The sequence below is a fragment of the Nansenia antarctica genome (genome assembly GCF_963989245.1).
Source record: "Nansenia antarctica genome assembly, chromosome: 5".
Taxonomy (NCBI): Eukaryota; Metazoa; Chordata; class Actinopteri; order Argentiniformes; family Microstomatidae; genus Nansenia; species Nansenia antarctica.
This window is the reverse complement of record NC_137690.1, coordinates 1221415-1233605: the sequence shown is the minus strand read 5'-3', so window position 1 is coordinate 1233605 and position 12191 is coordinate 1221415. Positions and strand designations below refer to the sequence as shown.

Sequence of the window (12191 nt, the reverse complement as noted above, 5' to 3'; positions counted from 1 at the left end):
GGACGAATCTGCCTACAGGGGTGAGATCGAGGGGCTGCAGAGCTGGTGCAGTTTAAACAACCTGGAGCTCAATGCTCTGAAAACAGTGGAGATGGTGGTGGACTTCCGTAGGAAAGCAGCCCTGCCCCCTCCCATCACGCTGGGAGGTACCCCGGTGGCCTCCGTGGAGTCATGCCGCTTTCTAGGCATGACCATCTCCCGGGACCTCAAGTGGGAGCGGAACACCGAGGCCCTCACAAAGAAGGCCCAGAAGAGGATGTTCTTCCTCCGGCAGCTGAGGAAACTCAGGCTGCCGAGGTCCATGATGGTCCAGTTTTACACGGCCATCATAGAGTCCATCCTCACCCACTCCATCATCACCTGGTTCCCTGCTGCAACGACCAAGGACAAGGCCAAGTTGCAGCGGGTGTTACGTTCAGCAGAGAGGGTGATCGGCTGTCCCTTGCCCTCCCTCAACTCCCTGCATGACACCAGGGCTCTGAGGAGGGCAAGGAAGATCATGGCCGACCCCTTCCACCCCGGCCACGGCCTCCTCACCCTGCTTCCCTCTGGAAGAAGGTTGCGGCTGCCTAAGGCACTGAAGGCCCGCCACAGGCTCAGTTTCTACCCCTCAGCCGCCAGGCTGATAAATGACTCTGGCTTCCCCCTCCCCCCCGCCCCCAAGTCTGCCCAAGACTGAATATGCACTGGACTCACTGTAAAAACTCTGCACTGCACTTTATAATGCACTATCCAATGCACTGTTGTCTGTCCTGTGTTGTCCTGTTTTTTGACACGTGAAAAAAGTATAAACGCACTTACTGTAATGTCGAAGCAAATTCCTATATGTGTATGCATAATGGCAATAAACGTTATCTGAATCTGAATCTACATAGCCCTCTCACCGAACGACTATAGTCCCATCGACAATCTCTGTAAAAGCATTGAACAACTAAACATCTGGATGACACAAAACGTCCTCTAATTAAACAAGGACAAAACAGAGATAATTGTATTCGGTGCACCTGACAAAAGATGGAAAGTCAGTGCAAAACTTGATTCTCTCTCTCTTCAAACTAAAAAACAGGTCAGAAATCTTGTTGTAATTCTAGACTTCGATCTAAACTTCAACAGCCACATAAACTCAATAACTAAATCAGCCTACTATCACCTGAAAAACATAACAAGAATGAGAGGTCCAAACAAGACCTTGAAAAACTCATCCATGCATTTGTTTCGAGTAGACTTGATTATTGTAATGGTCTACTAACAGGCCTATCTAATGGAGCTGTTCGTAAATTGCAGCTCATCCAAAATGCCGCTGCTAGGGTCCTAACAAAAACTAAGAAGTTTGAACACATTACACCAATCCTGAGATCTCTACACTGGCTACAAGTCTCTCAGAGAATTGAATTCACAGTCCTCCTAATTGTATATAAATCACAAAATGGTCTTGGTCCAAAATGGACCAAAATACATACCAGATCTCCTCCCACCCTATATTCCAGCAAGGCCCTTAAGGTCAGCTGAGACCAACCTACTAAACATTCCAAGAGTGAAAACAAAACACGGTGAAGCAACTTTCAGTCACTTTGCCGCATGCTCCTGGAGCAAACTATTTAAAACTAGGCTAAAAGCCTTCATGTTCTGCAGCATTTATGACTAAACACTAGCACTTTATCTATGCTTGTTAAATGTTTGTTTTTTAAACCTTATTTCTTTGTATTACTTTTATTTTCTTACTTATTCTCCTTTTGTTGTATTTCTTTTATGCAGTATGTAAAGCACTCTGAATTCCCTCTGTTGTCTGAAATGTGTTAGATCAATAACCTTGCCTTTGCCTTTGTGTGTGTGTTGCGTCCATCTGTCTGTCCGTCTGTGTGTGTGTGTGTGTGTGTGTGTTGCGTACGTCCATCCTTGTGTGTGTTTGTGTGTGTTGCGTGCGTCCATGTGTGTTGCGTGCATCCGTCCGTCCGTCCGTCCGTGTTGCGTCCCTGTGTGTGTGTGTGTGTTGCGTCCCTGTGTGTGTGTGTGTGTGTTGCGTCCCTGTGTGTGTGTGTGTGTGTGTGTTGCGTCCCTGTGTGTGTGTGTGTGTGTGTGTTGCGTCCCTGTGTGTGTGTGTGTGTGTGTGTGTTGCGTCCCTGTGTGTGTGTGTGTGTGTGTGTGTGTGTGTGTGTGTGTTGCGCCCCTGTGTGTGTGTGTGTGTGCAGGGCCATGCCAGGCTGGTGTGTGAGGTGGAGGTGGACCAGGTTCTGGTTCTGGAGGCGGGGCAGGTGGAGGCGGTCCGGAGCCTGTGGGCCGACGCGGGGGTGCAGGAGTGCTACGACCGGCGCCGCGAGTACCAGCTGTCCGACTCCGCCAAATAGTGAGTCCCCATAGACCACCATTCATATGAGACCGAGTAGCACCTCCGCCAAATAGTGAGTCCTCATAGACCACCATTCATATGAGACCCAGTAGCACCACTGCCAAATAGTGAGTCCTCACAGACCACCCCAGAGTGGTGCCAATGACATCACAGGAAGCGTCCGACATGTGACGTGGGCGGGGCTAACAAGACTTCAGACGGGGAAAATGGCGGACGGAAAAAACCCCATCATAGCAACTCTGTGGTGGACGATTTCTACCTCTGCCAGCCTCCCCTCCCCAAGCCTCCCCCTGCCTCCTAGAGTCTCCACCTGCCTCCCCCAGCCTCCCCCAGCCTCCCCCTGCCTCCCCCAGCCTCCCCCTGCCTCCTAGTCTCCCCCTGCCTCCCCCTGCCTCCCCCAGCTTCCCCCAGCCTCCCCCTGCCTCCCCCAGCCTCCCCCTGCCTCCCCCAGCCTCCCCCTGCTTCCCCCAGCCTCCCCTGCCTCCTAGAGCCTCCCCTTGCCTCTCCCTGCCTCCTCCAACCTCCCCCATCCTCACCCTGACTCTCTCTCTCTCTCTCTCCCTCCCTCCCTCCCCCCCCCCCCCCCCCAGCTACCTGGCAGATCTGGAGCGCATCGCGGAGCCCGGCTACATGCCCACCCAGCAGGACATCCTGAGGGTCCGCGTGCCCACCACCGGCATCATAGAGTACCCCTTCGACATGGACAACGTCATATTCAGGTACACACACACACACACACACATCATAGAGTACCCCTTCGACATGGACAACGTTATCTTCAGGTACACACACACACACACACACACACGTGGGGGGTCAGGGGTCAGAGAGGAGGACGTGGATCCACTGCTCTGGTTCCTCCAGCTAGCCTAGCCTGTCTCTGGTTCCTCCAGCTAGCCTAGCCTAGCCTCTCTCTGGTTCCTGCAGGATGGTGGACGTGGGGGGTCAGAGGTCAGAGAGGAGGAAGTGGATCCACTGCTTTGAGAACGTGACGTCCATCATCTTCCTGGTGGCGCTGAGCGAGTACGACCAGGTGCTGGCGGAGTGTGACAACGAGGTAGGACAGCAGCCAATCACAGCCTCCCGCTCGGCACTCGCAACAACCAATGACCAAACGATCATCCCATGCCTGGGGGGTTTAGATATCACTTTATCACTCGAACAGCTGTGTCCTTTGTACCTACTACAAGAGCCGCCTCGGGGGTCACATGACCATAGTCTTTACAATGGGAAGCTGCTACTTACACACAACGACCACTAGTTGGCCGCTTGTAAATTAGCCTACCTCCTACACAGAAAAACAGCAAAATAGCTTTATACTAGCTTATCCTGATGTGATTTAGAAAATGTAAGAATACTGGGTGGTAGAACGCACATATCTAGTCATGAAAGGAGGGTCCTGAAATTTGATCGAGTGCAAAGATAGAACACTTAAGTCATCTATATAAGTCAGTCTATATAAGTCAGTCTATATATGTCATATATATATAAGTCAGTCTATATAAGTAATCTATATAAGTAATCTATATAAGTCAGACTATATAAGTCATCTATATAAGTCAGTCTATATAAGTCAGTCTATATATGTCATATATATATATATATAAGTCAGTCTATATAAGTAATCTATATAAGTCATCTATATAAGTCAGACTATATAAGTCAGTCTATATAAGTAATCTATATAAGTCAGACTATATAAGTCAGTCTATATAAGTCAGTCTATATAAGTCAGTCTATATAAGTCATCTATATAAGTCATCTATATAAGTCAGTCTATATAAGTCATCTATATAAGTAATCTATATAAGTCATCTATATAAGTCAGTCTATATAAGTCATCTATATAAGTCAGTCTATATATGTCATATATATAAGTCAGTCTATATAATTAAGCAATATCACACAAGAGGGAGTGTGTTATACTGAATATCAGCACGGCTGTGATTCGGTCGTAGGTACGAGGCCGCCAGGCCGAGTACCGAAGACAATCACAGCCGTGCTGATATTCAGTATAACACACAACCTCGAGTGTGATATTGCTTTTATACAACAGTTCTACAGCGCAATTTATTAGTTAACAGTAATAAGTGACAACAGATTATGATTTGTTTGTTTATTTAATCATTTATTTTGGCTCCGTCAAGAAAAAATAGTTCCTCAACGGGACTGTTCAACTAGCGAAGTTTCCCACAGAAGTGGGGAAAAAAACGTCAGATCAGATATATAAACAGGTTATTTTGATAAACCGGATACATTTTGTGAATATATATGGTTACTTTCTCGCCTGAAAACATATTAAAACTTCATAAAATGATATATTAACACTTGTAGAGCCAAATTACAGCTTTTGGCCAATGGCGGCCAAAATTGAGGATTTAAAAACGGAGAGTTTTGCTTTGCGCGCTGATTGGCTAATGTCTTCTTAGTAACAATGTAGTCTAATTAACGGTAATTTAACACCTGTGCGGCGGAGTGCTACATATAGTTAAAAGTCCCAGTGCTGTTATACTGTATATCGTAACTCATGGAATGCCTCTTGTCCAATCAAATTACTTGGTCGGAACTAACTGTTGTATAAGTCAGTCTATATAAGTCATCTATATAAGTCAGTCTATATAAGTCATCTATATAAGTCAGTCTATATAAGTCATCTATATAAGTCAGTCTATATAAGTGAGTCTATATAAGTCATCTATATAAGTCATCTATATAAGTCAGTCTATATAAGTCATCTATATAAGTCAGTCTATATAAGTGAGTCTATATAAGTCATCTATATAAGTAATCTATATAAGTCAGTCTATATAAGTCATCTATATAAGTCAGTCTATATAAGTCATCTATATAAGTCAGTCTATATAAGTCATCTATATAAGTCAGTCTATATAAGTCAGTCTATATAAGTCAGTATATATAAGTCAGTCTATATAAGTCATCTATATAAGTCAGTCTATATAAGTCAGTCTATATAAGTGAGTCTATATAAGTCATCTATATAAGTCATCTATATAAGTCAGTCTATATAAGTCATCTATATAAGTCAGTCTATATAAGTCAGTCTATATAAGTGAGTCTATATAAGTCGTCTATATAAGTCATCTATATAAGTCAGTCTATATAAGTCATCTATATAAGTCAGTCTATATAAGTCATCTATATAAGTCAGTCTATATAAGTCATCTATATAAGTCAGTCTATATAAGTCAGTCTATATAAGTCAGTATATATAAGTCAGTCTATATAAGTCATCTATATAAGTCATCTATATAAGTCAGTATATATAAGTCATCTATATAAGTCAGTCTATATAAGTCAGTCTATATAAGTCATCTATATAAGTCAGTCTATATAAGTCAGTCTGTATAAGTCAGTCTATATAAGTCAGTCTATATAAGTCATCTATATAAGTCAGTCTATATAAGTCAGTCTATATAAGTCAGTCTATATAAGTCAGTTTATATAAGTCATCTATATAAGTCAGTCTATATAAGTCAGTCTATATAAGTCAGTCTATATAAGTCATCTATATAAGTCAGTCTATATAAGTCAGTCTGTATAAGTCAGTCTATATAAGTCAGTCTATATAAGTCATCTATATAAGTCAGTCTATATAAGTCAGTCTATATAAGTCATCTATATAAGTCAGTCTATATAAGTCAGTCTATATAAGTCAGTTTATATAAGTCATATATATAAGTCAGTCTATATAAGTCAGTCTATATAAGTCAGTCTATATAAGTCAGTCTATATAAGTCAGTCTATATAAGTCATCTATATAAGTCAGTCTATATAAGTCAGTCTATATAAGTCAGTCTATATAAGTCATCTATATAAGTCAGTCTATATAAGTCAGTCTATATAAGTCAGTCTATATAAGTCATCTATATAAACCAGTCTATATAAGTCATCTATATAAGTCAGTCTATATAAGTCAGTCTATATAAGTCAGTCTATATAAGTCAGTCTATATAAGTCATCTATATAAGTCAGTCTATATAAGTCAGTCTATATAAGTCAGTCTATATAAGTAATCTATATAAGTCATCTATATAAGTCAGTCTATATAAGTCAGTCTATATAAGTCAGTCTATATAAGTCATCTATATAAGTCAGTCTATATAAGTCAGTCTATATAAGTCAGTCTATATAAGTCAGTCTATATAAGTCATCTATATAAGTCATCTATATAAGTCATCTATATAAGTCAGTCTATATAAGTCAGTCTATATAAGTCAGTCTATATAAGTCAGTCTATATAAGTCAGTCTATATAAGTCAGTCCATTTACCATTTTCCTGTGTACTTTCGAGGAGTTACCCACACAGATCTGATGTGATACTGTGTGTGTGTGTGTGTGTGTGTGTGTGTGTGTGTAGAACCGTATGGAAGAGAGCAAGGCGTTGTTCAGGACCATCATCACCTACCCCTGGTTCCAGCGCTCCTCTGTCATCCTGTTCCTCAACAAGACCGACATCCTGGAGGAGAAGATCTCACACTCACACCTGGTCCACTACTTCCCTGAGTACACTGGTACGTGTGTGTGTGTGTGTGTGTGTGTGTGTATGTGTGTCGTTAGTGGGTGAGTGTAGGGAGTTGTGTGTATTACCGCTATTGATAAATATGCATTTTACATTTTTACATTTTTGGCAGACGCCTTATTCCAAAGCGACTTACAATCAATACATTTGACTAAGCAAGTGAATCATCAATCCACCAGTCGTAGCAGGAAGAGTAATCCAGCTCAGGCCCGGGGCCATTGATAGAAGGAAATCACCTTCTTCTAAACCTAGCCTTTAAAAAACAAATATATATATATATATATAGACACTGGAGAACAGAGAAACAGTACAAGGGGGGCAATATAAGTTTTTAGGGGACACAGTAAAGGGGAAAATAATGTGTCTTCAGGAGACGTAGTGCTGAGGGTAGTAGATGTCTCAGGAGGAGCAGTTAAGGTTTAACCTGAAGAGATGGAGGTCTTCAGTCTTCGACGGAAGATGGGTAGTGACTCTGCAGTTCTGACAGCCGTGGGAAGCTCATTCCACCAGCGGGGAGCCAGTGTCGTGAAGAGACGTGATCGGGCAGCATGACTGCCGTGTTGGTGTAGAGGTGGTGGGGCCAGTCGGCCAGCAGAGGTGGAGGAGCGGAGTGAGCGGGCTGGAGTTTGGGGGGTGACCATTTCCTTCAGTTAGGCAGGGGCTGTTCTTTAGCTGCCTGATATGCAAGAACCAGGGTCTTGAATCTGATGCGAGCTGCTATCGGGAGCCAGTGCAGGGTGCGAAGGAGAGGGGTGACATGAGAGTATTTGGGGAGGTTGAACACCAGACAGGCAGCAGCGTTCTGGATGAGCTGCAGAGGTCTAATGGCGGAGGCGGGGAGCCCAGCCAGGAGTATGTTGCAGTAATCAAGGCGGGAGATGACCAGGCAGGCTTTTCCCGGGATGAAGAGGAGCCCAGTCTTGTTAAGATTGAGCTTGAGATGGTGGTCTGACATCCATGTTGAAATGTCAGCGAGACATGCAGAGACATGTGTTGCCACATGTAGGTCAGAGGGGGGGAAGGACAGGAAGAGTTGAGTGTCGTCTGCGTAGCTGTGTTAGGAGAACCTGTGTGAAGAGATTACCGAGCCAAGAGACTTGGTATAGAGGGAGAACAGTAAGGGCCCTAGGACAGAGCCCTGAGGGACCCCAGTGGTGAGGGTTCGTGGAGAAGACCGATTCTCTCCAGGTCACCTGGTAGGAGCGATCCGCCAGGTAGGAAGAAAACCAGGAGTGTGCGGTGCCAGAGATGCCCAGGTCTGAGAGGATGGAGAGAAGGATCTGGTGGTTGACTGTGTGGAAGGCAGCAGACAGGTCCAGGAGAATGAGAACAGAGGAGAGGGAGGAAGCTTGAGCAGAGTGGAGGGCCTCTGTGACAGCAAGGAGAGCAGTCTCAGTGGAGTGCCCAGCCGTGAAGCCGGATTGGTGGGGGTCTACATTTACATTTACATTTTTGGCATTTAGCAGACGCCTTATTCCAAAGCGACTTACAATCAATACATTTAAATACTGAGCATGTGAATCAGCAATCCACCATTCGTTTCTCATTCCACCAGCGGGGAGCCAGTGTTGTGAAGAGACGTGATCGGGCAGCCCGACTGCTGTGTAGAGGAGGTGGGGCCAGTCGGCCAGCCGAGGTGGAGGAGCGGAGTGAGCGGGCAGGGGTTCCACACTGGACCATGCATATGGAGATAGTCAGTCAGTTGTTTAGATGCCGCGCGTTCAAGGGTTTTGGAAGGGAAGGAGAGAAGGGATACCGGTCTGTAGTTGTGGACAGAGGACGGGTCAAGGGTTGGTTTCTTGAGGAGAGACTTGACTCAGGCTATTTTGAAGGCCGCTGCCACAGCAAGCTGACCAGGGGAGTGTTCCATCAATGTCGTTAAACCAACATCCAGGCTTACTTTGATAAGTCTCGCTAATTTCTGTGAGAGTTCCGTTCCCTGATTGTGGCTTAAAGGAATCCCTGCTCAGTAACCATGGTGATGTATACCTCAGAGCTAACATGGTACATAGCAGGTTAACTGGCAGGATTCATTTAGCTGTGTTTCAAAATGTCCAACCGGCGAAAACAAAATCCCTAAAGACGGTTTAGTCAAGTCACTGTTGTCATGTCTGTATTCTTTTTTTTTTACAAATCTTTTTATTGCAAACAGTCATTGGCATGTGACAAGAAGTAATAGCAGTCTTTGTTTACATTTTCTTTTTTCCCTAATATGTAAATAATAATACGTTCTTTAAGAAAATTACCACTTTCACTGTCTTCAAAAGCCAATAGATAGTTATATAGATAGATAGGTAGGTAGGTAGGTAGATAGACAGGTAGGTAGGTAGGTAGGTAGGGAGGGAGGGAGGTAGTTAGATAGGGTTAGATAGATAGATAGATAGGTAGGTAGGTAGGTAGATAGGGTTAGATAGATAGATAGAGATAGATAGATAGAGGTCTAACAGCGTGTCGTCGTCCCCCCCCTCCCCACACACACACACACACACGGTGTGGTCTAACGAGTGTGTGTGTGTGTGTGTCCCCAGGCCCCCCGGGGGACCCCAAGGCGGCGCGGGAGTTCATCCTGAGGATGTACCAGGAGCAGAACCCAGAGAAGAAGACCATCTACTCCCACTTCACCTGCGCCACCGACACAGAGAACATCCGCTTTGTCTTCACCGCCGTGAAGGACACCATCCTGCGCCACAACCTGCAGGAGTTTAACCTGGTGTAGGGAGGGAGGGAGGGAGGGGAGGAGGGAGGGAGGGAGGGGAGGGAGGAGGGGAGGGAGGGAGGAGGAGAGGGAGGGAGGGGAGGGAGGGAGGGAGGGAGGAGGGGAGGGGAGGGAGGGAGGAGGGGAGGGGAGGGAGGGAGGAGGGGAGGGAGGGAGGAGGAGGGAGGAGGGGAGGGAGGGAGGGAGGAGGAGGGGGGGAGGGAGGGAGGAGGAGGGGCTGTTAAAGACACCATCCTACGTCACAACCTGCAGGAGTTTAACCTGGTGTAGGGAGGGAGGGAGAGGGGGGAGGGAGGGGTAACAACCACTACGCTCTTAGAAAAAAAAGTGTCTTCATGTTGTCCCTGTCGGGGAACCCTGAAGAACCCTTTTGAGTTCCATGTAGAACCCTTTTAGGTGATCTGACGTACGTAGAAACGTAGAAACGTATGTTTAACACTCAGGACGACCTTACCACAGGGAGGGCCCAACGCTTAAGTGTGGTTTTAGGTTTTAGGTTTTAGCTACAATTCATTTGGGTTTTTAGTCAAATAGTTTTTAATAGATATACTAGTAATCTTCTCTCCATGTGTGCCTGCCTATATATCAGTACAAACCTGTGAGATACATACATATATATTTATACACTCACCGGCCACTTTATTAGGTACAGTAGAGGCTGTCTGAGACAAGGTCAGTGATGTCGTGGTGGTTGTCATGGTGATGAAGGGGAGGACAGTTTCCAAACACGTTGTTTCATGTCGTACCTTAAAGGGGCAATCTGGGATCACATTTTTGGATATTTAAATGACTCACATACGTATAGTTCGTATATATATATATATACGTATAGTTCTGATATGTATATATATATACGTATAGTTCTGATATATATATATACGTATAGTTCTGATATATATATATATATATATATATACGTATAGTTCTGATATATATATATACAGTGGCGGACTCAGGCTGTTTGAAGGGCAGGGGAGAAAAGAAAAAAAGGTAGAAAAAAGGGCACCTACTGCACAACATGGGACCCCATCAGTGAGCAAAGAGCTATGATGCGTCATGGACCAGGGGCGGATTTAGGATTGCAGGAGATCCGGGGCGTAGCCCAGATGGGTCATGAAATGTGCTTTTTTTTCTGCGACACCACAAACTTCAACTTACCACCACCTTATAGAGGACAAAAGGCCCTGGAGAACAGTTATACCAGGGCTCGACATTCAGGCTTTATATATAAATGATACACCCCCTGCCCCCCCCCCCCCCCCTGAGTCCGCCAGTGTATATACGTATAGAACTGACATATATATATATATGTATAGATATACCTTGGTATAGCATTGACATACATACCTATGGCTAGTGATCCTGGAACACACGGTTTGCTGTTGTTTGAATCTCAGATTTCCTCTTTAACGTAAATATGTTCCAACAATAACTAACTAACTAACTGCAATGAAAGAAATGTGTGTTCATAGATTGTGACTATGTTTTCTTATTCAATATGATGTTTTCTATATAGTGCATTTCTATGTAGTTTCTTTGAGAGAGAAATTAAAAAATATATTTATGCTGCCTTACAATAAATTGTTATACTTTCGTGTCTGTGTATCTGTGTGTATCTGTGTGTGTGTACTGTGTGTATCTGTGTCTGTGTGTGTGTGTGTGTATCTGTGTGTGTACTGTGTGTATCTGTGTATCTATCTGTGTGTATCTGTGTGTGTACTGTGTGTATCTGTGTATCTGTGTCTGTGTGTGTGTGTGTATCTGTGTGTATCTGTGTCTGTGTGTGTGTGTGTATCTGTGTATCTGTGTCTGTGTGTGTGTGTGTGTATCTGTGTGTATCTGTGTCTGTGTGTGTGTGTGTCTTCACATGTACGATACTGAGCCCATGGACAGAGAGACACAACAACAAACATGAAACACATTTTACATTTTATTTCATTAAAAACGTCAGAGTGTCTCTGCTGACGGAGGTTAAACACCAAACCAGCCCAACACCAGAACACAGCGTGATCAGAATTATTATAATAATATCAGTGATTATTTTAAATACATTTTCTCTCCACAACATGACAGTTCATTAAGATCGGGCGTTTGCATACCTGCTGTATAAAAACATGACAATCATCCATAGATCATCTTTAATATAGGTTAGACACACACACACACACACACACACACACACACACACACACACACACACACACACACACACACACACACACACACACACACACCTACTTATCTTAAATCAGTGTACAGCAGCTGTCCTGTATAAAAATAGCATGCTTCTCGCACAAAACCTTCTCAGCATTAACATCTTTAGAAAAACTAAAACAAAGAAATTAGAGGGGGTGTGGGGTGTGTGTGTGTGTGTGGTGCATTAAGAGGCGGTCTCTCGGTGGTCCCAGGGCAGCGGCAGACTCTCCCTGGCGTCCTCCAGCTTAGCCAGGACCCACTGTACACACACACACACAGAGAGAGAGAGAGAGAGAGAGACACACACACACACACACACACACACACACACACACACACACACAGAGAGAGAGAGACACACACACACACACACACACACACACACACACACA

The 12191-nt window shown here is 44.3% G+C and overlaps 2 protein-coding genes across 2 annotated transcripts in view; one reads left to right on the top strand and one right to left on the bottom strand.

Annotated features, from left to right (window-relative positions):
* The window catches only part of gna14a (guanine nucleotide binding protein (G protein), alpha 14a), a gene marked incomplete at both ends in the record, with an annotated part of 17587 nt that extends 7984 nt beyond the window's left edge, over positions 1 to 9603 (top strand). Inside the window, 5 exons of the mRNA XM_080530986.1 lie at positions 2190 to 2344; positions 2938 to 3066; positions 3275 to 3404; positions 6726 to 6879; positions 9416 to 9603. Of these exons, the coding sequence (XP_080387112.1) occupies positions 2190 to 2344; positions 2938 to 3066; positions 3275 to 3404; positions 6726 to 6879; positions 9416 to 9603 (756 nt within the window). The remainder of the gene's footprint in view (positions 1 to 2189; positions 2345 to 2937; positions 3067 to 3274; positions 3405 to 6725; positions 6880 to 9415) is intronic.
* Positions 9604 to 11593: 1990 nt separating this feature from the next.
* The window catches only part of vps13a (vacuolar protein sorting 13 homolog A), a 124004-nt gene continuing 123406 nt past the window's right edge, over positions 11594 to 12191 (bottom strand). The window contains 1 exon segment of the mRNA XM_080532886.1: positions 11594 to 12058. Within this exon segment, the coding sequence (XP_080389012.1) occupies positions 11984 to 12058 (75 nt within the window). The 3' untranslated portion in view covers positions 11594 to 11983.